General features: G+C 45.0%; 1 protein-coding gene across 1 annotated transcript in view; it reads left to right on the top strand.

Annotated features, from left to right (window-relative positions):
- Nucleotides 1-25207, top strand: part of Stk32b (serine/threonine kinase 32B) — a 182815-nt gene that overhangs the window by 132767 nt on the left and 24841 nt on the right. Inside the window, exon 5 of the mRNA XM_055624003.1 lies at nt 7895-7984. Within this exon, the coding sequence (XP_055479978.1) occupies nt 7895-7984 (90 nt within the window). The remainder of the gene's footprint in view (nt 1-7894; nt 7985-25207) is intronic.

Genomic DNA, 25207 nt, shown 5'->3' with positions numbered 1-25207 from the left:
CACACACACACACACACACACACACACACACACACACACACACACACACGTTATGCACACTCACGTCTCCCCACAATTGACTAGAAATTTCCTACGGCCTCATAGCAAATGGAAGTACCTGGGTTCTGAAGCCTTGGAAACCCACAGTGATGTTCCTCTTACTAGACCCCATAAGCATGTCATACCTTTGAGAGACATTGAGGCAGAAATTTAATTTTCTGTACCTTTGATCATTTATGTCATGAGTTTTTATGAATATTACATCTTCTAAAGCTTTTCTATTGAGCAGGTGCCATTCAGTATAAACATAACCAGGGGCAGGACCCTCCATATTCCTAAGTGGGTCGCCACATGGCACATTCTGACTGCACCCACCCACCCACCCCTTCTGAAAACCACATTAGGAAGCAATTTGTGGAACAGGAAACCTTGTATTGCTGTTCATCTCATTAGGTGCCACGGTGGAGACAAGATAGCTGCCTTTCGATGAGTTAAAAGCATCTCAAGTGTAGATACACACATGAATGTTTTATTGATGATGCTCAGAGCTGCTCACTCAAAAATCCAAAGCTCCCAGGCTAGCCTCCCTGCTCCCTCCTGGTCTTGTAGGATAGGCTCCTAAGATAGAGCTGAGATTCAGAGTTTGAACCAGCAGCCAAGAAGAACAACCATGAGGGGTGAGGGACAGGGATAAAGGGAGACAGGCATCTGGCAAAAACCTCCTACTAGTGGGGACTTTGGCAAAAGTGGAGCAAAGAGGAAGGAGTGTGTCCATGTTCCATTGCACAATCAAGCTGAGTACCAGTCTGCTTCATCACTGTAAAAGCATAACCAAGGAGCTGGCTCACAGGCCTTGAAAGTGCTACAGGCTAGGCAAGGCTAGGCCTTTCTACCCACACTAAGCCCAGCTGAGTTAGAGGCCACTCTAAGAAGGTGGCTGGTTGTTTCTAGGACTGCGACTCTCTGGCTGTTGGCTAACCCAAAGTGGCCTTAGTTGGCTAACTACTTGGGTGACCCAGGCTCGCTTCTCTGGGTCAAACTCGGGCTGGCTCATTCCCCTGGGCCTTCTCATGGCCATTGAAGAAGTAAGTTCAAGGAGAGAGAGCTCAGGCATGCCCAGGTCACACTGATACTAACTCAGTGTACATCATTCTCTAACAACCTTGGGTTTTACACCTGTCCCATGCACAGAGGCATCCTGCATCAGATGGGTTCTCTTAAAATCCCTGCTTCTTCATGACTCTGTGATGAGAAGAAGCCCAGCCCCACAGAAAAGAAAGCACTCCAAGAGCCCTGCCTTTTTCTATCAAGCAAAGGCATGCTCTAAGAACAATCTCCTTTCACCAGGATCCAAATGGAGCTCTGAAAAATTTTGTGCATGGACTTGATTGGCTTTCTTTCTTTCCTGTGCTAAGTCGCTATGATCTCCGTGCAGATAAGTGGCCACAACACATGAGCTGTGCACAGCATCCAGGATATCAGACCTGCATGGAAGATCAACAACCATCCTCCCACTCCACAGCCCATGCAGAGAGCCTAAAAGTACAGCTATTTTTAGCAGTGAGCATCGGGGAGCAGGGACAGCCAGAGCCGTAAGGCAGCCGCCTCTGGTTCTTATCTCTCCGGGCTTCCAGTTGCTCCATCTAAACGGCATCATTCAGCTTTGGCTTGGCCATGGGGTGAATCCTGAGAGCCAGCTGAGGTGACAGAGATACTCAGGAGTGGCACGCTCCAAATTCCAATTTGAGGATAGGCATGACTGCGGAAGAAGCTTGCTATGGGTGCCATCCCTTTCATCCTAACACTCAGCTTCCTCCTCCAGTCTCTCTGTCTCTGCAAACATCCCAGGGGTTCCCTTCAGGTGCGGCACTCACTTACATGGGTTACAGAGGCAGGCTTGGAAGGATCTCTGTTACAAACCCATAGGTAAAATGATCACTGTCCATCTGTAGGAGTGCTATGCTGTCTCTGCAAGCACAGCAAAGACAGGCAGCAGGATGTGCTTGCTGGGCCTGTACCTAAGCTACTTGGTAGCTTCTCAGCAAGTCTTTTTACTCCAGGCCAGTGCTAAGGCCCTGGGAACGGAAATGAATAGGGTGGGATTTATGGACTCAAGGAGAGGAACATGCACATTAACATGGTTCAGGTGGCAGTCCAGACCATCGACATCTACATAAGCTTCGGTGTAACACAAGCCACAGACATACACAGGGTCCCTGGCCTCATATCAAGCCACTGACCCACTCATGGCACTCAGCAGCTACATGAGCCCCAAGCCTCAAGACAGCCCCCCAAAGCAGAAAAGCCTGAGGACATCACCACGTCAGCCATCAGCAGGACAGACTGCATATGTCCACATAGATCTCAGGTTTCATCATGTCCTGCCTGGGGCAGCAGCATGGACCACAGATACCAACATGGCCTCTGGTGGCTTCATAGATCATGATGGTCCTTCAAGAAGGTCCAATTCAGAAAGTGAACCTTTCTTCATCTAGGGATTCCATCATTGCCCAGAGCCAGGGGGATCCTTGGCAGGGTAGCAGGTTTGGGGTCTGAGTCTGTGCTCCAAGCTGTTGTACATCACCCCCCACTGATCCTACTGGGCAATGACAGCATGTCCACCAGCCCTCTTATCCATCACTACCACCAGGTCTCCAGTTCTGCCTTTCTCCATAGCACACACACCATTCAGTTTTTCTGTATTTCGCACCTCTCTATCATATATTTGTTTATCATACTGGCAACCTCCCACCCAGGCTACTGAGTCTGGGCTGTACTTGGGTGTCTTCTGCCCACCGTGTATTCTTCTTAAACTGTGAACCAAAGCAAAACCTTTGTCCCTAAGTTGCTTCTTGCCAGGCATTTGGTCATAGGAACAAGAAGAATAACTAAGACACAGGGGAACAACCATTTAAACCATATCAGGAGCTCTTTCCTGTAACCCAACCATGCTGGCACTTCCAGAAATGTTAAGAGTGCAAACACTTAAGACACTCAGTTCTTGGCATTTTGTTACAATAGGCAAATGGACCAAATCATGGAGAAAGCACCGCCTGGATTTGTGAGTTTTCTGCTGGACTCAACTCTATCAGTAACAGAACTCATGAGAAAGGAAATCCTCCAGGCAGAGGAGCAAACAGCTCCTTCCAGTGATGTCAAAAGCTAGAAGGCGTGATGGCTCTCCACACTTTCAGAATATAGGTGGTTCACGTAAGGCTGGGAGGACTGATCATTGATCATACCCTCCTTAGAGCCATGCTACTAGGTCTCCCACAATGCCTTGTTCTCCTTGGAGTTCTGGGTGTTTTCAATTATGGAAACAAGTAGCCTGAAACTCCATTCATCTGGGCACTCTCACCACACAGTGTCTCCTAGGAAAACTTGCTCAACACCAATTTTCACATCTAAACTCAACGATCAGAGGATGCACAACAGTCATTTAGCACGACTCGTCATTTAGCACACTGGGACATCAGAAGTGGAAGCCTGTGTGCACAAGCTATCTGGCATCTATCTGCCTCTAGGCTGTCCAGAGTCCTCCAACCGGGACCCAGAAAGAAGGAAATCAGGTCCAGCTAACTAGACTCTGAGGTGGTGGTGGGAAGATAACAGTGCAGAGCTCCGTTCCACGTATACATGGTTCTGTTGCACCGTAGCACTCCAAGTGTCATTCTTTTGAAAAAGAAAATGGAGGGGAAGCAAGATGTCTCATCAGGAAAGGTGCTACATGCTTGCATGCATGCCTGGTGACCCGAGTTTGATCCCAGAAACCCATGTTAAGGCAGGAGGAGGGACAAGCTGCACATAATTGTTTTCTAACCTCTACATGCTAGCTGTTGCATGCATGCCCCGCTCTCAGCACACACGCACAGTGATGATAATAATAAATATTTCTTAAGTCAAAATGTGAGAGCTACTAAGAACCCCCTCCCAGGAGGCGTGAGGATGAGCATGTGCTGTGAGGTCTGCTCAGCCAGCAGTTGTGTAGCCCTCTGTAGCTTGCACTGCAGTGGAATTGCACGTTCCTAATATTTCCCGCTTTCTGTGCTTTCATTCCGGCCCACATGATCCTTCCATGGCAGGGGCCCGAGGTGACATTTAAAATCCAGTCCGATCAGGTCCCAGCCTTCTCAGGGAGAATAAGGGGCCCTGTTTCTATAGCTCTAAGGGCCCAGCACAGACCATCCTTGCCCTCCTTTCTCCTTGTCATTAACATAAGCAAAAAATTGAAAGGAAATGAGCCAGTGATTGTGACCTGGAGCGCAGTGCATGTGCTATGGTGGGTTGTAGATAAAACCAGGGAGACGGAGGCAAGATGAAACATCTACACGCTGAGAGGAGGGGTGCATGCAAGTTGTTCTAGAGCAAGTTTAGTGGCACCCAGGCTTCTCCCTGGCAGGGAGCTGTGCACTGGCTGTGGCTAGGGGAGTGTCCTTCTGGAAGGCTCCCTGGTAAAAGTTGTGACTTCACAAAGCAAAGCTGTGTGTGAGGTGGCGGTTAGTCCTGGTTTTGTAGGAGGGGCCTTAATGACACTCTTGTTTCAGCAGAATGGTTGCCAGGGCTTTTGTTTATCAAGCCAGTAAGTATGAGGACCTGTTCAACTCTACTTCTGCCTTGGTTTGGCAGAAGAAACTCCATTTTGTTCCCGACAGTTTTAACATTCCCTTTCACCCTCTGGCCTCCTTGCTAGTCCTTCGTGGTTCCTTCTGCCAGCAGTACCCTTACTTGCCAGCCTGTCCCCTGTCCTTCGGGCTATGCCACATCCTCAGGAAAAGTATGGTGGCAGGAGCTTTGAGTCATCTGGTCACATTGAATCCACAATGAAGAAACAGAAAGAGATGAATGCTGCTTCCTGCTTGCTCAGTGTTGTGGACTCTAGTCCTCTGAAACTGTAAGCCAAACAAACTCTTCCTTAAGTTGCCTGGTCATGGTATTTTATCACAAGAGCAAAGAAGCAACTAACACAACACCCCAAGCAGAGCTTCATTGTATCTAACCTCCACAAACTCAAGTGCTGGCTCCCCCTGAGAGGCGGGGGGGGGCAGCTTTACCAGGCCACAGAAGAAGACAATGCAGCCAGTCCTGATGAGACTTGATAGGCTAGGGTCATATGGAAGGGGAGGAGGACCTCCACTATCAGTGGACTTGGGGAGGGGCATGGGAGGAAAATGAGGGAGAGCAGGATTGGGAAGGGAAGAGGGAGGGGGCTACAGCTGGGATACAAAGTGAATAAACTGTAATAAATAAAAATAAACTAAAAAAAGAAAAAATAAAAGCTGAATGAACAATTAAAAAAAAAGAAAAATAAAGAAAAAAGAAATCTGAGCCTTAGGGAGAGCAAATGGCCTGCCCAAACCAGTCAGTGTCTGCATCAACTGGAACAGCAGCCCTGAACTGTGTGGCACAGAACCTGACTCCCACAGTCCCAAAGCAGTGAAGGGTAATTTAATATGTTTGGGGTTCTCTTGTTTAGCTCACATAGCTGAAGTATAGCGGTATAAAAGAGTTGGTTCTGGCACTTGCGTGTCTTTCCTGAAGTTCTGCTTTCCCTATGTTCAGCTTTATCATCCTATTAGCATTGTCCAATAGGTTCTGTAGTCTCAGGGAATTGGCTCCCTATGACACACAGGAAAAGTACAGAGAATGTCATCAAGGGTAACTTCTGAAAAAGGAAGAACTTCATCCCTGAACCTTCTGGAAGCCCCTTTTCTAACTTTCTGTTAATCCCAAATGTATTACAGGCTCGATTCCCACAGACAGAGGTTGGAAGTGGGTGGATGGCTGGGGTGTTGAATGATTGACTCCAGCCACAGCCACCTGCCTTTCTCCTAGCGGACACAGAGAAGATTTGGTCTAGTCTTGGGATTTCAAACTCCAAAACTATAGGTTTATAAGTTACCCAGTTTTGGGTGTGTGGTTTTAGCAGCAGGGCACTGACTGATGCAAAGGATAAGTGATCGTGGGCCTCCTAAGTAGATCTGTGTGTTCTCACTCGGAAAAATGCCTGTGAAACATGGCAAACCTAAAGGTCCTTTTCAAGATGACCCATGAACATAACTTCACTGTCACAAGAGCAAACTAAAGTCCAAAGTTGTGTGAGCATGTATTTACAGAAGCATGGGGAAAACAGTGGAGGAGCCCACCGGTCCAGTGTGACCTGAGGAACATGGAGGAACAGGACAGCACGTAAAGGGAAAGCAGGGGGCAGTGGGGAGGGCTCAGTCAGGAAGGTGAATTTCGATCCCCAGGACCAGGCGAAACGTGTGTTGCCCCAGTACACATCTGTAATTCCAGATTACAGGGGAGGCAGAAACAGGAGGATTCTGGGAACTAGCTGGCCAGCCGGTCTAGCCAGGTTCAACAAGAGACTCTGTGTCTAAATGTAAGATGAGCAAAATAGAGGGAGACACCCAATGGTGACCTCTGGCCTCTAGATACACATAACATGCCTGTGTGTGTGCAACACCACACACACATGTGCACAAACATGTACACCACACACACACATCACACATGCACACACATGCGAAGGGAGCTTACAAACATCGTGTGTTTATTGACTTATTCAAATGAGCTGGCATTACTTTAAGACTTTACTTTAAAATACTAACTTTTTTAAAGAGCGGGAGAAATGGAAGAAAGCTGAACAAAAGCTGCATTCGAAAGTCCCGGAATCTCTCCGTGACTGTGGATACACCGTGTATGGAACTACTTGGGGGAGGGGTGGGACAAAGGCTGATGCCTCCCTGACACAGACAGCCCACAGAGCACTCTGGAAGGTGAACTTGTCGGCCTGTTGGTGTTAGGGATGAGCAAACAGGAGCAGCGCTGTTGCCTGATCTCGGCTGGAGGACAAACAGCCGTCATTCAGCTAGGACCTGCCTGGTGAAGTCAGCCTCCTCCTGGAGGACCTGATGATGAGTGCCTTTGCTCCCCTGGGGAGCTAGAGTGCCTGGGATAGAGCCCACAGCTCTGCCACACTTCTGCGCTGGCAGCTGTGTGCTGCGGCTACAGGGATGGGGCCTGGGGACACCGTTGCTTTTTCTGTCCTCTGTGGCTGACCGCTTTGGGCATGCCTCTCATGCACACAGTCTCCTGGGCCTCACTGCACCTGCTCCAGCAGGTGACCTTCACGGGTTCACAAAGCCAGCTCTCCTTGTGCCCTTATCTGTGTCCAAGTATCTCATTCCAAAATGGCAAAAGAGCCATTCCACGTGGTGTGGTGACTGAGAGAAATGTAATGATGCAGATTTTCCTTCAAGTCCCTTGGAGCTAGTTTCATCATATGCCAGACGCCCTGGAGAACAAGTGTTGAACCCACAGGATCCTCCTTTCTCCTTCTTTCCCCCTTCCCTTTACCAGCATCCCACATTCATGCTCCCTTCCCTTCTCTCTTTCTTCTCTTATTTCTTAAGTATCTAAATCACAGGGGCCCCAGCCTTTTAAAGTCTCATTTGCTGTCATGTTGTATGAAAGGCTACCCTGTCTCCCTCTAGTTCAAGTCCAAAGCTAAGAGCCCAGAGACCACGGTAAACCACAGCCCGAGCTCCTACCATCCCTCCCCTACTACAGCCCCTCGCAGCCATCCTGAGTGCCACCAGACTATCCTTCCATCTCCAGATCAGTGTGTCTTAACCTCATACCCATCCATGTGTCATTCAGCCTGCAACAGAAGCATAATCACACAAATAGCGTGCGCACAGTAATGAACGCCTGCTCTAAAACCCGAATGCAGAATAGATACCGTAGGAAACCGAGACTACTTCATGATGAACGCATGTCCCGATGTCTTCTTCCTGTGCCCACCGTGGAGACCACAGACCACAGCCTCTAGTCACACAGGGAGAGAGCGCAGACATCCACAGTGCTGGTTAACTTCGTTTTCTCTCTGCAGGGCATGTGCACATTACGGATTTCAACATCGCCACGGTCGTGAAAGGAACAGAGAAGGCTTCCTCCATGGCAGGCACCAAGCCCTACATGGGTGAGCAGACCACACGTGCATGTGGGCTTACGCCTGGCTCTCCCTCTTTTGCCTCCTCAGTGGTCCCTCTTTTACCCCACTGATGGCTCCACTGATGCCCCAGCAGGATCCCTGCCCTCTGAAGCAAGGGGACATTCCCATACTGCCTTCCCCCCACCCCAGCAATCCCTCCTTCCCTGGTTTTCTAGAAAATTATTCTTTAACAGGTAGGGACAAAACTTTGCTGTCCTTTCTTCACAGAAGCCAGTGGTGTTTCCAGAATGTCGCTTGGCCTTGGTGTTGGTCATCCTGCGTCTATATTCCTAGGCACATGTTTGTCTGTCCTTGCATGATTTCCAGTTGTTTTTGTTTTCCCTTGGGGATTTTGGTGGAAGTGTTGTTTTGTATTATTTCAGCTTGCTTTGCGAAAGACATATATTGGATCTTCTCTGTTAATCTTCAGTATTTGTACTGAAGTACTTTTTTTTCCCAAATCTTTTTTGTGCCTCTTCATGCCCTACTTTTAAAAATACATTTTTTGGTGTGTGGCTGCGGCTGTGTCTGTGTGCACATGTGCGTGTATGCTCATGAACTTATGCCGCAGTCTGTATGTGGAGGTCAGAGGAAAACTTTCCAGTCAGGTTTTTTTTTTTTCCTTCTACCATGTGAAGATACCATCTACCAGGGATTGAACTTGAGTCATCAAGCTTGGCAGAAAGGGTCCTTACCTACTGAGCCATCTTGTCACCCAGTCCTGCCTTTCTTTAAGTGTGTTATTTCTAACTGTTTAAAGTCCCTGCCTGCAGTTTATTGTTTTTTTGTGCCTTCTGGTGTGGGCTTTGTGACTGAAATCTTCCTCTCTTCATTTCTACTTTCCTTTACCTTCTCTTACCTGGTTTTGGGGGGGTATTTTTATTGCCATTTGTGTTGTTCTTTTGAGACTTGTTTGACCTGCTTAATGACATCTACAGTTGTTAAGGCTGAATGTTGGCATTAGCCCTCAGATGCTGCCATATGAACTACCTCAGAACTTTCCCTTACAGCAGTAGCTATGCATGGTTCCCCACAGCTCTGTTGGCAGCCTGGGGAAGACCTCTGCCAGTTTGTCAGGGCTCTCGTTCAGCCAAGGGAGTCACCAGGATAAAGATGACAGCCCTCCCTTTGTGGCCTCCAAACCTCAAGTGATCAAGGGGGTGGCTTGCTGTACCACCTGGTTGCAAGATGGCACAGGAGTCTCTACATGCTGAGCATGCTTGCTTCTCGTTTCCTAAGATCCCATTGGGCAAAGCAAGTTACATGACCAACCCTGTGAAGAGGGCTGCATGGGATGGTAGTAGGACGCCAGATTTACTGTGGAATGTTAATGAGATGGCCAGGCCTGCCACAAACTCTCTCAGCCACTCTTGCAGGTTCCAGTTTTCATTGGCAGGTCTTTCTGTGTGCCTTTATGGTAAGAGCCTCAGTTTACTCATTCTGCCTTTATTTATAATGTCTTTTTAAAAAAGAAGACTTTATACTTTCTTGTTACTCTCTTTTAAGTGAAACATGTTCTCTTGAACTATTAGGAGATGGCATGACTCCAGAGAACTTCCCTCCTTCCCTCACATCAGACTTGCTTTGCCTTTTTGTGGAGGCTGAGCTAGAAACTATGATGGGGCTGGAGGTAGCTTAGTGGCAGAGCACGTGCTTATTATGCTTGAGGATCTGGGTTTGAGCCCCATACAAAGAGAAGGAAAATGAGAAAAAAGAAGTCGGGGAAGGAAGGGAGACAGGCAAGCATAATGCTTCATCATCTTTACCTTGTCCTTCTTTTGTCTCTGTCCTGCTCCATTGTGTTTCTCCCTTTGCTCTTACAGGGTGAATGTGAACTGTTCTCCACTGTGCTAAAACAGTCGAATCCCAGCTAGTAGCCCTGTTTTGAGAGGCTTTGGAACCCTGGGAAGTTGGGGCCCAGCTGGAGGAGTGGGTTGCCTCAGGAGTAGGCACTGACAGTCACAGCCCAGGTAGCTTCCAATTGCTTATGCACAGAGATGCCAGAATGTTGTGCCACCCTCCTTCTGCCATAGATGCAGCAGCTTTTGCCACAGAGATACAGCCACGCCTTTCCCACAAAGATGTGGCTAAACCCAACCCTGACTTTCTAGGCAGTATCTGTCAGGTCAGGTATCTTATCAAAAGGAGAAGTGATTAATAGTTCTCCTTAGGGCATTTTCCTAGAAGGGAGCTTCCATGTCCTTTGTCTCTGTCATACCGAAGCTGACAAATTGCAACCAGCCTCCTCTGTTCTCAGTCAGGCACTGGACATCGGGGCTTGTGCATTGCCTATCTGGGCCCCTCACTCCCTGCTTTTGGGCTTCTCCCTGCTTCTACAGTTGTCTCTACAGAAATCACCACATGGTGGTCTCATCACAGTTGGTATGGTGTTCCCAGCATGTGACCGAGGGAAACGTGGAGACAACTAGCTGTGGAGTAAATATACTCAGGGTTTCTAATGGCACTATTTGTTGTCAGCTCTAGTGTACACATGTGTAGACATTCAGAATCTAGGGCAAGCCTGACAGCTTACCCCTGGAATCTCAGTAGTCAGAAGGCAGAAGCTGGGGCATTTTGTGTTCAAAGCTCTCCTAGGCTGGGCAATCGAATAAAAAAAATCTATGCAACTTTCTTCTCAGAACCCAAAAGTTGAGTCATTATTAATATTATGCTTAAATAAGGATTGTCAATAAATACTGGCAAAAACAGATGGCTTCCTCAAGCTCCACTTTGCCTCTTGTCCCGGCCTCCCTTAAGTGAGGAAACTGGGTCCTGGCTCTTCCCTCAGGGAGGGGGAGCTGTGGAGAACCATCTGGCCACTCCCCAGCAGCCCCACCTTCATCCACTATGACTGTGGCCCTACTGTGTGTGCATCGCTATTACACTTCATCCTCAGAGTATCCATTGGCAGTTTTTACAGCCTTCTCTCATTTTACATTCAAGAAGGCTGAGGTCCAGAGAAGCCCAGTGGCCTTCCTGTGTGTATTGCCTTTCAGGACAATATTGCTTGGCATTTCCTTGGCATTTGGAGTTCAGAGCTTTGGGGACCATGGTGGTGGTGGGGGGGGGGGAGGTGCTCACATAGCTACTTAAAGTGGGAGTTGGGATTTGAGGCCTTTTGGATCTGAAATCCATGTTCCTTTCTCTATAGCAAGGGGCTTTGGGACACTTTTTTGGAGTCATCCTAAAAAGCTGCTCTTTCTCAGACAGGAGTCAATGTATTGTCACAGTTGTATATAAGATTCAGGGCTTCTAGTGTCCTAATTAGAGGAGCCTTGGGCCTGAATTAATGAGCAAATGTTCAGGAGAGAAGTTCATGGGCTTTGGAAGATGATCTACAAATGGCTGTATTTTCGGGAGCTATGGAGTGAGCAATGGCAGCCATGCATTTCAGGATTGTGTGTGTGGGGGGAGTTCTTATTATAGTTCACCCCATGGTTCCCAAAATTCTGAACTCCCAATGCCAAGGTATGGTTTGTTGATTTCACTCATTTGAGCTGTTTGCTTCCAAAGCCTGATAACAATTTTCCAGAATGCTCCAAGCACAGCTTTCAGAGCAAGCTGATAAGTAAGGTCCTAGAAGGCAACACACGGATTTCTTTAGAAGAAATATTTGCCCAGAACTGAATTTTCATTCACTGAAAGAGCATATGGGGTTCACTATTGTACAGAAGAAGTCTCTGTAAAATGTGTCAGAATAGAAACCAGAAATGTCCCAGCTGCCACCCAAAGTTACCTGGTTCATTAATACGAGGTAGAATGGAAGGGAGACACTCCCTCAGCAAATGTTTAGGAGTGTGAATGTAGCCTTGGGGGTTCTGAGGGAAGCCTAGGGGGACAGATAAAGAAAGACCTCCTCGCCCTTAGTGCTCAGGCCTGAGGGAACAGAGATGTGCAAATGCAGTTGTGCGAACATTACAGTCAGGGGCACAAGGAGAAAGAAGAAGCAGTTCCTCCAGAGAGGGTGCCTCTTTGTGGTCAGTCCCCTGCAGAAGGTGAGGCATAGGGCATGTTCCACTGGATAAAGGCAGGGAAAGGGACTGAGGCCGAGGGAAGAGAGGAGCAAGGCACAGAGGAGCAAAATGGCATTGCAGCCTGGGAGAGCTGACTCCGTGATAGCTGAACGAACAGGAACAGGTCAGAGAGAGGAGGCAGACCAAGTGAGTGAGGGGTAACTCCCAGTATCCAACATGATGCACATAATGTTGAGATAAGCCCTTGAGATAAGCCTCAGATAACTGGGAGACTGCCAGTGTGTCATAGCTTCCTGCTCTGGGAAATGGGGTGGTAGGTGATGGGTGCAGTGTGCCTCAACGAGAGTCTCTGTTAGGTTTCTAATGCTGCGACAAAACATCATAATCAATGCAACTTATAAAACAAAGCATTTAATTGGGGGCTCACAGTTGTAGAGGGTTAGAATCCATGACCATCATGGCAGGGAGCATGGTAGCAGGCAGGCAGACAGTAGCTGAGAGCTCACATCTTGACCCACATGCACAAGGCAGAGAGAGAACTGTGAATGGCATGGACTTTTGAAACCTCAAAGCCCAGCCAGTAATACACCTCCCTCCAACAAGGCCACATCCCCTAAGCCTTCCCAAACAGTTCTACCAATTGGTAACAAAGCATTCAAATATATGAGCCTATGGGGGCCATTCTCATTCAAACCACCAGAGCGGGTATTGGTTGGGGATGTCATGGCAGAACTGCGGAAAGTGCAGAGCATTGAACTTGGAAGGTGGCCAGCCCCGATGCCTAGAAATCGTCATTGCTGTTAGCAGTGTTATTACCTGCATGGCTTCCTGTCCTACCTATGACAAGTGCTGGAGGCCAGAGCTGAGCTCGCACTTTCCTGCTTTTGGAGCTCACTCTTGAATGGCAAATGCAGACCCTAGAGAAATTTTGATCTATCACGGGTGAGACACAGGGAGACATAAGGCCACCACACAATTGGTCCTTATCCCCTACCTTCCACTCCATCAATTCCTGTCCCCAAGAAGGTTGTGACAAGAAAATGTGGGTATTGTGGGAATTCACTACAGCAATGACTGCACTCAGTGCCCTAGAGACTGAAAACACATCAGAGACTGAAAACAAACCAGAGAGCATTCCTGCCCTCTCTGGCTCCACTGTTTGTGCAGGACAGTCACTTGAAACATCATCATTGATGTACTCAGGAGTCTATGCGGATGACCCTAGCTGAGACTCCTAGCAGCAGGAAGCAGTGACTCCTGTGAACCTCCTCTGTCCCAGAGATGTCCCCTACGGATTTCCATTCTCTTTCCAGTCCTCTCCCCCATCCCCGACCCCCACCCAGGTTCTCTTCACACCTGATCCTCCCCACTCCATCTCCTTTCCAGTTTCCTCCTTACATCTACTTCAGATGTGTCTATTTTATTTCCTCTTCTGAGTGAGATTCAAGAATCCTTCCTTGAGCCCTTTTCGCTTCTTTGAGTCTGTGGATGGTAGCATGGTTATGCTGTACTTTATGGCTAATCTCCACTTATAAGTGAGTACATACCATACTAGTCTTTCTGGGTCTGGGTCACCTCACTCAGGATGTTCTTTCCTAGTTTCATCTATTTGCCTACAAAAATTGCATGATGTCTTTGTTTTTTAATAGCTAGTGGTATTCCATTGTGTAAACCATATTTTCTTTATCCATTCTTTGGTAGAGGGACATTCAGGTTGTTTTCAGTTTTTGACTATTACAAATAAAGCTGCTATGAACATAGTTGAGCAAATGTCCTTGTGGAATGGTGAGACAACTTTTTGGTCTATGCCCAGGAGTTACCACTGGGTCTTGAGGTAGAGCTATTTCCAATTGTCTGAGAAACTGCCAGATTGATTTCCACAGTGGTTGTACAAGTATGCACTGCCAAAGAATCTTTTTTTAAGTAGCATTTTAAAATTTTGATGACGAATAATCTTGCACTTCAGACTTGTTTGTTGCACTTGAGATCATAGCTAAACACGTTTTCTTCCTATGATGTCACACAACTCTTGCTACTGCTTCCTGGAGGTCTTCTACCTTGTGGGAGTTCTGAGTTTACTTTGAGCTGCAGTTCAGCTGGAATCTATTTCTGAACACAGTGTAAGGCAGGAACCAGCTTTTCCTGGTTGTCTGCAACAATCCAAACCACTGGACTCTGTTAAAAGTGTTCTTTTTCTACCCGATTACCTTTACAGCTTTGTCAAATCTCAGCCAGCCTTGCATGCATTTGATATGTTTCTGTATCCAGCTCTGTTTCATCCATCTATTTGCTCATTGACTTTTACTTGTAGCATCAAGATGGCACTTGAAATCTCATTGTGAGTACTTGTCACTTCCTTTCTTCTCTTCAAAGCTATGGTAATTCAGGGTCCTTGACCTTTTTATGTATATTTCTAGAGTCATCTTCATAATTGCTTTGATAACAAATAATTCTATCGAATTTCTGTCAGGACCACGTCAGCTCTACATGCCATAGTGGTGATGTAGACTCTTCCAGTTCATGAGAACGGATGGATGTTGGTCTACGAAATCATCGTGGCTTCTGGAACCTCTGCTGTAGATTCACCTCCATGCAGATTTGGCATTTTGTTGCTTGTGCACTTTCTAAGTGTTTTATGAATTTTGCTGTTTTTCCCAAGAATTGGGGGTTTTGAAAATATCATACAATGTAATTTGATCATGTTCACCCTCTTTCTATATCCCCAGATCCATCTCTGCCCATCCCTACCCCACCCAAGATTGTGTCATTATGTATTCTCTCTCCTTCCCCTCCTTTCATCATGTCCAGTTTGTGTTGGTCAGCTACCATTGGGTGTGGGGTCTGCCTGTCTTAGAGTATAATCAATATACCAGAAGTCATACCATTAAAGAAAACCGACTCTGCTTTTCCCAGCAGCTATCAAATGTCAGCAGTTCCTCAGCTACTGTGGGATTTCATACCTACATTCTTCTTCATGTTGGGATTTTGTCTGGCTTGGCTTGTGCAAGTTTTACGCATGCTGTCACAATTGCTGTGAGCTTGTGTGTGCTTCTACCCTATTGTGTCCAGAAAACAGTTTCCTTGAATTCATCCATCGCTTCTGGCTTTTAAACTCTTTCCAATCCCTCTTCCTGGAAGATCCATTAACTGTGAAGAAGGAGATGTGTGATGTTTATGTCCCACTAGAGCTGAGCACTCCAATGAGAATATTCTCTGCACATTGACCAGTTGTGGGTCTGTGTTTATTGCCATCTATTACAAGAAGAATCTTCTATGATGAGGGTTGAGAGATGCACTGATCTGTAGGTATAGCAGTAAGTCATCAGGGGTCACTTTGAAACTACTTAGTATTAAATAATATTAAATAGTAAGTCCATTTAGCAGAATAATAATAATAGATTTTTCCCTAGGCCTGTGACCTATCTAGCCACACAGTTTTTTGGCACCTGTTAGAATGTTGAATAAGTTCAACTGTGGAGAATAGGTCTTAAATTCAGTCAGAAAGTGCTTGGTTACCACTGCAGCTTTCATGCCACCACGGCACCAATGGGTATATCTTCCAAGTCACTGTCATAGCTTGCAGAGTTCACAACTGGGTGATATTGATGACTTGCTTCTCTCCTGTGGCCGTATGCTTAGCACCTTCCAGCACTGTGAGAATGAGCCAGTAGCAATGGAGCTTTCAGGTCAGTGGCCACTTGATTTCTCCAGGAGTAAAGTATGTTATGTATTCAACAAGAGTCTTCTTATCGCATTCTGATGGTAACCGAGAGCAATGGCAATAGCCTGCATGTTTAGAAGGCTCTGTGGAAGCCCACTGGCCAATAAATCAAGAATAGGTAACCCATTCCTGGTGCTGGAGTTTTTATTTGGTAGCATGTGGTGTCCAGTTGGGGTGTTGTCCATGTCTTAGGGTAAATTGCACTTAAACTTTTTGTATATATGTGTATGTGTATATTTTAGGCGGCATCTACTGCAGTAAGTTTACATGTGGCTTATTTTATATTACATGTTGTGTGTGTGGTTGTGTGTGTGAGCAGGCACACACAGGTGTAGGTGTCTGAGGAGGTCAGAAGAAGGTGTCAGATCCCTGGAATGGGAGTGACAAATGGTTGTGGACTTCCAGATGTAGATGCTCCAGGCCTTTGAACAGCAGCAAGTACTCTTAGCACGTAAGTCATTTATCCAGCCTCCCTAAGAGCTAGTTCTTTAGTCAGCGCTCAGTCATTGATGGTTAACGGATATGATCGATTCTTGTGTTGACTGGGTATATTGTGACTGAGATGCACTCACTTCTCAGTTCTGTCAAGTCTTCTCCAGTGGATTTTCTGAGATGTCTATGTATGTTTGCAGAGAGGACTTAACTTCTGCTCTGAACCTTGTGTTCTTTCACGAACATGTGCACACTCACAGTGCTGCCATCAGCTGGGAAACTTGGCCTTGACCCTGACCTTAGCTGGGTTCCATCTCCTAGTCCACCACTCGCTGTGATGTCCACCTAAGGATTTGTACTTCTCTTTATCAGCATGAAGAATTACCATCTATTCCAACTTTTTTTTTTCAATCATAAATGCATGTTGAATTCTGCCAAAGAGCTTTTCTGGATCTTTTGAGATAAATTTTCTACAATCTATTGAAGTACATTGGCAGATTTTGCAATGCTGAACAGCCCAGCATTCCCAGAAGGAGTCTTGTTAGTCATGATGTGTTAGCTTTCTTATGTAGGGCTGGAATCCATATGCTCATATCTTGTTTACAATATTTGGAGCTCATTTATAAGGAGGCTTTATCTCTCTTTTCACTGTCTTATAACTCCATGTGGTTTGAGTAGCAGAGTATGGCTGGCAGTGTAAATTGGAGGATCACTTTCTTTATCCCTTGTTTTCTGGGGAGAGAAGGGGTGGGCGTATGTACAATTGTTGATACTCATTTGTAAATTTGATAAAATTGTCTAGTAAAGATGTATGATTGAACCCAGTATTATGCCCAATGAAGAAAACTTTGCAACTATGAATTCAATTTCTAAAAAAGTAAGTATTACATAAAATGCCGTAGTTTGTAGTGTTCAGAGAATCTGTGTACTTTGTCTAACTTCAGATCCTTGGGCATCCACGCTTGTGAAACTTCCCCTCACATTCTTCGGTGCTTCTTGGTTCTGCAGTTACAGTTCTTTTTCCTTATTAAATTGGTATTTTATACTTTTTTGCTTTGATTTTGTGGTCATTCTGGTTACAGGCTAATAAAGTTGGTTTGTTGTTGTTCCTTTAAGTACCAGTTTTTGTCTTAATTGTCTTTCTCTGTTATTTTTCTATTTTCTGTTTGATCCGTTTTTTCTCTTATCTTTATTACTTCCTCTGCTTTCTTAGGTTATCTTGTTGATCTTAGTCCAGTTGCAAAAAGTGCAAAGATAACTGACTTGAGACTCCTCTTCCTTGCAGGAGGGTTGCATGCATGAAACAAGGTCCAGCTTTAGTTGTGGCCCCATAATTTTTGATGTATTGTGTTCACATTCTGGTATTAACAATTTCAAAAAAGTAACAGTTTTCTACATATCATTGTAATGTTGGTATCCAGCTTAATTCTCTAATGATCAAATACATTTTATAGCATACCATGGATAGGATTCATTTTAAAGCTATCAACTAGCCTTTCCTTCCTCTCATCCCATTGGTTACCATCCCTTTTACGTTGTCTCATCATTTATCACTTCCTTTACCTCACTCTTACCTTAGCCTTTTTTCTTTTTTCCTGAAAAGGCAAGTGTAGAGAGTATCCTACTTTCACATCACTTAACAGAAACAATTTTGAAATTTGGCTTAAAAATCTCATAAAGAGAGACTGGACAGATGGCTCAGTGGTTGAGATTGCATACTGCTCTTCCAGAGGACCTGAGTCAGTTCCCAGTACCCATATTAGGCAGACTACAAACAACTATAACTCCAGTTCAAAGGGATATGATGTTCTCTTTTGGCCTCTGTAGAAACTGCACTTGTGTGCAAACACACACCCAGAAACACACATATATATTTCATAAATAAAAATAAATCCTTCAAAAAAATAACCTCACAAAAATATATTCCCAAATCCTTCCACCCATCTTCTATTTCATTTACTATAAACATATAATTCATCAATCTTATATTTGCTTCTGATGTCAATGGTATTTTATAGTCATCAAAAGGTAGAATTAATTTTCTGTCTATCTATCTTCTTTTCTTACTTATTACCACGATTTTTGTGTAGTGTGTGTGCTTTCGTTTTTCTATCTGATATTATATACTTTGAAGAAATCCTTATAATCAATCTTAATGAAAATCTACTAGCAATTAAAAAAACATTTGAATAAAATTGTTAAAAGTGCTTACTGCAAAATTCTTATACTTTGAAATAATAACCTGAATATATATCCTGGATACTCTGTGCCAGGTTAACAGCTTTTCTCCTTTGGGGGAATTAACTGTGCTACTCCTGCTTCTGCTGCAGCATCTCTGCTGATAGCCATGATGTGCCTCTCCTTTTCATTGCTCTGCAGGTAATACACCTGCCTTCCTTGAGCTGCATCTGAAACATTCCCTTATTCATTGGCTGTCATATACCTGTGATAGACTGGATTTGCTTTCATTGTGTCTATTTATTCTGATGATCTCTGAGTTTGTTGAATATCCAATATGATGACTCAATATCTGAGGAAAATTCATTTTTATGTCATTTCATTTATATATATGGGTGCTTTGTCTGCATGTACATATGAGGCGATGGCTCCTCTCCTAACCTCTGTATTACCAAGAAATTCCCATAGTCTCCTTTCTTCTCTGGTCCTCTTGAGAGCTGTGGAACCTATAGAGAAGAGCTGGCGAATGGGGGTGTGCTCCATTTTATCTGGACAGACCACAGACCTCTCACTGGTACCCACACATGGCCTCAGCCGAGGCTGTCTTACCTCACCCTCTTCCTCCAGCCTGTCTTCCCCTGGTGTCACACTCAGGGTTAAGCAGCACTCACACCCCTGTCTCTGCTGCAAAACAGACTCTGAGCTAGAGGAGTTCAAGAAAAGCTAAAGTGAGGTAATGATCTTAATTGTTAATCTGACTAAATTTGTAATCACCATGGAAATATAGCTCCTGGTGTCTATGGAGAGGTTTTCAGAAAGGCTTTAACTGATGAGGTAAGACCCACTCTAAATGTGGGTGACATCAACCCAAAGGAGAAGGCAAGTTGAGCACCAGAACTCATCTCTTCTTGCTGACTGTAGATGCGATGAGACTAGCCTTTGCACACTCCTGCCACCACGCCTTCCCTGTAATGATGGACTGTGCCCCCAAACTGTGAGCCAGAATAAACTTGTTTTTCTTTTTTTCCTAAATTGCTTTTGTCAGGTATTTTGTAACAATAATCAGGAAGGTAACTAATACAGATAACATGGTTAGCAGTTTCCAATTAGCCTCTGTCTGGGTTTTGTTTCTGTTGATGGGATAAATACCCTGACAAAAGCAACTTTAAGATGCGGTTTGTTTGCCTCACAATTCCAGGTTATAGTGTATCATTGTAGGTAAGTCAAGGCAGAAACTTGAAGCAACTAGCCACATCTACCTATAGTCAAGAGTAGAAAGAATGAATACATGCCTGCTTGTTAGTGCTCAGCACCTCTCTAAACAATCTGGGATCCCCTAGCTAGGAAATGAGGCCCACAGAGGGCAAGTCTTCTCACTTTGATTAATAAAGTCAAGACAGTTAGGTCCCCGCAGACATACCCACAGGCACCCTGCTCTAGAAACCACCTCCCAGGTGATTTTTAGATTCTGTCAGATTGACTATCAAAACTTATCATCACAGGCTAGACATGATGCCCCAACTCTGGTATGACAATAGAGCAGAACTATTTCAGATCTTTGTAAGAACTGTGATAGGAAAGAAAGTTATTGGTGGGGTAGAGGAATGGAACTGGAAGAGCCCAGGGAGACTTCAATGAGAAGTCATACTTCAACCGGACCCTGAAAGGTTTAGAAGGAGACACACAGAGCATTGCAGAGAGGTAGAACTATGTTCACCAGGACCCTTAGGTAAGAAGAGGCTGACTGTCAGAAAGCACGTTGGGGAGCAGATTTAGCCAATAATCACAGAAGATAAGCTTAGTAAGGCAAGAATAGCTCACACAGTGCTGGAATTGCATGGTACAATTTGGGGCTCTGTAGCAAGTTCACCAGAAGACATTAAACAGCATCATTTGTCTTAGACACAGAGAGAGATCAGAACCCTTTGAGTAGTAATCTGATGGATGAGCAGTCATAATCTAGAAATTTCAAACCCAAATTCAAAATGTTTAAATGCTGACATGACGCCATCTACACCTGACCTCATGTAACAGGTCACAGTGAAAAGGCAAATGGCAAGTGTCCTGGTAATTTGTAAAATTATTTCCATGCTACGTGCACAAGGCTACTAGAAATATGAATTAATTTTGAGATTTGTATCCTATCATGGAGATGCCTCATTACATCTGCGCAAACATCCCAGAGTCTGAAGCAATCTGAAGCTAAAACACATCTGGTCCTGGACATTTGGATGCAGGATATTCCATCCAGATGTAAATGAATGCCTCTACAGGGAATGCTGTTTAGGAGTCCATCCCCTGCTTCACATGTTAACTGTTAAGTATGCCGACTCTGTCTCTGCTCTTCCCATTAGAACTACTGCAAGCCAGGGGGCCAGAGTGATGGCTCATTGGTTAAAAGCACATACTAATCTTCCAGGGGATCCGTGTTTGCCTTTTATCTGCTCTACTAAAAGAATCTGGTTTATTTTACATGAAACGCTTTTCTGGCACTGTTCATGATTCATTTTTGCCTCTTATCAGAGCTTCTGCATTTCTTCATTAGCATATTAGACTCCCTCTCCCCGTTCCTCTTCCAAAAAAGACAGTGAAATCCTAATGGTCTATGGCTGAGAAATGTCTTACATTTTAACAAAAGTGGTTTCCTGTTGCCATGAATGCTACTAATATCCTCAGAAAGAAACCAGTAGCCTGTGGTGGTACTGTCATTTTATTGCAATTTAATATATAAGTAAATGACACCTGAGTTCCTTGGCTAGCTAGAAGCCAAAGAAAATTAAGTGACTCTTGAGGAATTCCAAGCGTGTCCAGGCCCACTGCTTATCTCTGCCTCCCACAGTTATTGATTCACTTTAATACAAAGAATTATTACCAAGCATCTGAGTCATCTGGAGACCATGTTTAGTATGTGCCTGGGTGATGTGGGTTTCCATTCATTGCCCATTCAAAGACAGACTGCAAAATTAAAAGCCAGCTCAAATCTGTTGGAAAGCTGCTTTGCACCAGTCCTGAAAGGAAGCTAGTCCTGAGTTAACTAATCGTGGTATGGGGACTGTCATTAATCTATGGAGTTTGAGAATTACTCAGAGAATAAATGTTTGGTCAATTACCACCAAGCAGTGAAAGCAGACGTTGAGATCAGAAGTCAGGTGAGACACTGAGCACTCAGCTTTTTGGTGCCCCAAGGGACCTGGGGCTGACTTTAGTCCTCTCCCTACCTCATCCAGCTCAGGGACAGTGAGGAAGATAGACGCAAATTCTGAGTTTCAATTTAGTTTGATCACCGTGAGGACTGGGAAAGGCTCGGGGGGGAAAAAAGCCAGACCATAGATTGATGTTCTGGGCTTTTAAATACAAGAGGAAGGGAACTGTGGAATAACAATAGAATTGATTATTATTCTTCCGGGGAAGCAAATGTTAAACCAGGTCTTTGAATATGAACAAGAGCTACTGAGTATGGACACATGGGGTAAAGATTAGCAGACAAGAATTCAGGATTGTGTGTAAAGAGCTTGTCTGGCAGGTGGTAGGCCCTGGGTACAATCTCCCACAAGAGAAAACTGCAAAAGAGTATAAGGCTGTCAATAGATGACTAAAATCATGTCCCAGGGTATCTTTTGATGTGGTGGGCCCAACATGAACAGTGGCTAGAAGGGGGCTGTGGGTGAATGGGGCCTCTTTTGAAGAAGTTTTCATGATAAGGATTTTTAAATTTATTGTACAGTCATTAGACAATTTTGTGATGATTTAAAACAGGTGATTTGAACACGAGTGATTAACACAGGACAGTACTGAAGAACATTTATTGAGCACTTACTGTATGTTCAGTGAATGTCAGAAATCCACTTTCTTTCTCAATAATGTTACACAAAAGACATTGTTATCCCTTTTGACAAGTGAGGAAACTGAGGCACAAATAAGAGATTAAGTAGCTCACACAAGGCCATTGTGGGAAGTGAGCTAAGTGGTGACAAGTGACTTATGCCTGAGCTCTTTTTCACTGAGTGTGCGTAGAAAGATCTCTCTGGGCACATGAATGTAAAGTTAAGGGGACAGAGACAACAAAAGGCCAACACAGAAGTTAGAGAGGAGGCCAGAGAAGAAAGTTCTAGAAGGGGAAAGTATTAAGATTCAGGGAGTGATCAAGTGATCAATGACAGGCTCGAAGAGGTGGGTCGAGTCCACAGTGACTCCAGGCTTCTGACTGTGCAGGTGGGCAAACCATTGGGGTTTCCATCAGCTGGGATCTAGAAACATGAGAAAGGCCTGTTTGAGAGGCCAGAGTCTGGATGGGCCTGCTGGCATGAAGGATCCAGGGACCCATGGTGGAGGTGCCTAGTGCTGGGGCTCCAGAGTCTAAAATGACATGCTGGAGACACGATGCCATGGCAAGGAGTGGGAAGGAGGCCTGTGATCTGGTCCAGATGAACCAGGTGGCACTGAACTCCCAGGCCATGGCTTCTCTGTGGGACATTTGGGGGAGGTAGAAGATAGATGGTCTTGAACGGCCCCTCGGGGGCTAAAATGCAGTGACTCTGTGTTCACAGTCCAGAAGAACATAATTACCTGGAGAGACAGACTCAGGCAGCCTGGCAGGCTACATGCTAAATAGTTTTTCACACTCCAGTGCACATCAAAACCTTCAGCAGCGTTCATGGAGCTGAACATCGAGTGAGGAAGGGTAATGGAGGGGGTGATTGTATTTTTCCATATTTTCAGTGGAGTGAGGGAGGAAACTCGGCATCGTTAGCCTGCATGACAAATCCTACCAAGCATAGATTTACATTTTGTGGGGAAGAAAGACAACTTCCTTCACCAGACTCCATGTGCCCTTGTTTTCTGGAAGACCAACTATATGATAGCTGATGGAAACTCATGTCAATTAAAAAAAAAAAAAAAAGCCTTGAAAGAAATGTTTGGCTACTAGTCGAGGCAGTTAGTATATGACGAGGCTGATACTGCTAATTCACTGGAACATGCTGAGAATGCAGCCAAAGTTTCCATGGTGCTCAAGTCCATCCCATGTATGGACTTGGAGTACATAGGGTGGGCAACATTCTCCCTGCATTGTGATGGGTCCATGGGGGACAGCAAAAAGCAAACAATACTTCTGGTACAGTGAACGGAGTCTGAGGTTTCTTCTGTATTCCTTAAACACACATGCTGTATTGTGGTAGCTCGTCTGATAATGTAGATGACCAGTAAGCAATTAGATGATAGCATATACAGCACGGGCACACAGACAAATATTTATTAAGATGCATACTCATGGTAAAGCCATGTGTTTTGTTTTAAGTTGTACAGAAAGTCTAATTTACTTGAATGTAACATTAGTGGATCTTCATAGGAAATCTTGGTTTGGGGGCTGAGTAAAGGCACTTGGCATTGTCTGACAATTAGAGTTCAATCCCCTGGACTCACACATTAGGAGGAGAAAACTGATTCCCACAAGCTGTTCTCTGATCTCTAAATAATAATTGTAGCACTGTGACACACGCGCATACCAAGTAAATAAATAGATGTAATTTTAAAAAATTTGAAACAAAATCTTGGTTTGGGTTTAGATTCACTCAGCAGATTTAATGCATTGAACTGGAGATATTTAGGGATATAGAAATGTACATAGAATGATGATGAGCACATGGGCTTGAGTTTTAAGTGGTGTGTCTTCAGTAGGGTGACGAAATTTCACACCCTCCAGCTCAGGACAGGTGAACCAACTTTGTGCAGTGTGTTTGTGCGTCCTTCCCATCACTTGTCTAGTCATCTAAGTTATTAGTAGGCTATCATAATACGGCAGTGTTTGTGTTGAGGTGACCCTAACATGGTCCCTATACTTTGTCTACCTCTCATCACAACACTGCAAGAGGAAAAGAAAGTATAATAAGATATTTTCAGAGAGACAAAGAGAGTAGGTTCATATAATTCTCAGTACAGTCTATCATTATCTATTTTATTGCTCACCATGACCGTTAGTCTTTCGCTGGGCCTGGCTTATAAACAAGACCATATCCTAGCAGGTAAGCATAGGCAAAAAACAAACTGCATATATTGGTGGTACTCAGGCCTCCACTGACTTCCGTACTGCCTGGTGGCTGCAAGCAGATTACACAATTAGAGTCACCATCTAGACTGGTTTCCCTGCAAGAGTACCTTTCAGTGCCCTACTGAGATAAAGACAAAACAGTACCAGGATTCTGTCAAGATATTGCCAATTCATGCTACTAGGCTGGGATCCTTTGAAACTGCCCAAGAATGCTGGCATGCAAAAGGCTCTGGGAAACCAAGAAGAAATGAATGCAGCTGGACCTCATGATTCTAAGACAGATCTTTTCTCCTTGAATATTGGTTAGCCTTCCCAGAGCTGGCAGCACTGTGGGGAGCCATGTATACAGCAGTTGGCATGGCAGTAAGATGTTTTGTTACATTGCCGTGGTCTGAGTTACGTGGCAGAAAGTGGGACCCACTCAGCTTCAAGGACAGACTGAAGCAGGAAGCTTTAGAGATGAGGCTCAATGCAAAGCTCCTACAGGAGACCAAGGGCAATAATGGTGACCAACCAAAGGCAGTACATGAGCGAAGATGAGAAATGAGTCAAGAACTGATCCTCTTCCTCCCAGGAGCCATCTTTGAGATGGACCAGTGCTATGGATACATGGGAGACCTAGTGGACATAGTGTGTAAAGTACCCACTGTGGATGGAAAGATGGAGGTGGGAGGGCAGAGCCACAGTCCCCAGGCAACCTAGTCCTCCCAGGCAGTTATTAGTACCAGGAGAAAGGGTTTGGTGCCAGGAACCCAAGACCAATTTGATCCCAACTCTGCCAAGCTAGATGGTGATCCTGGCAAGTCCTTCACCCTGTAGTGGCTTCTTGTGGCCGCAGAGCAAATTTTCACAAGCCAGAG

The sequence above is a fragment of the Psammomys obesus genome, unplaced genomic scaffold, assembly GCF_907164565.1.
Source record: "Psammomys obesus unplaced genomic scaffold, mPsaObe1.curated_primary_1811, whole genome shotgun sequence".
Taxonomy (NCBI): domain Eukaryota; kingdom Metazoa; phylum Chordata; class Mammalia; order Rodentia; family Muridae; genus Psammomys; species Psammomys obesus.
This window is presented reverse-complemented; position numbering and strand designations above follow the sequence as displayed.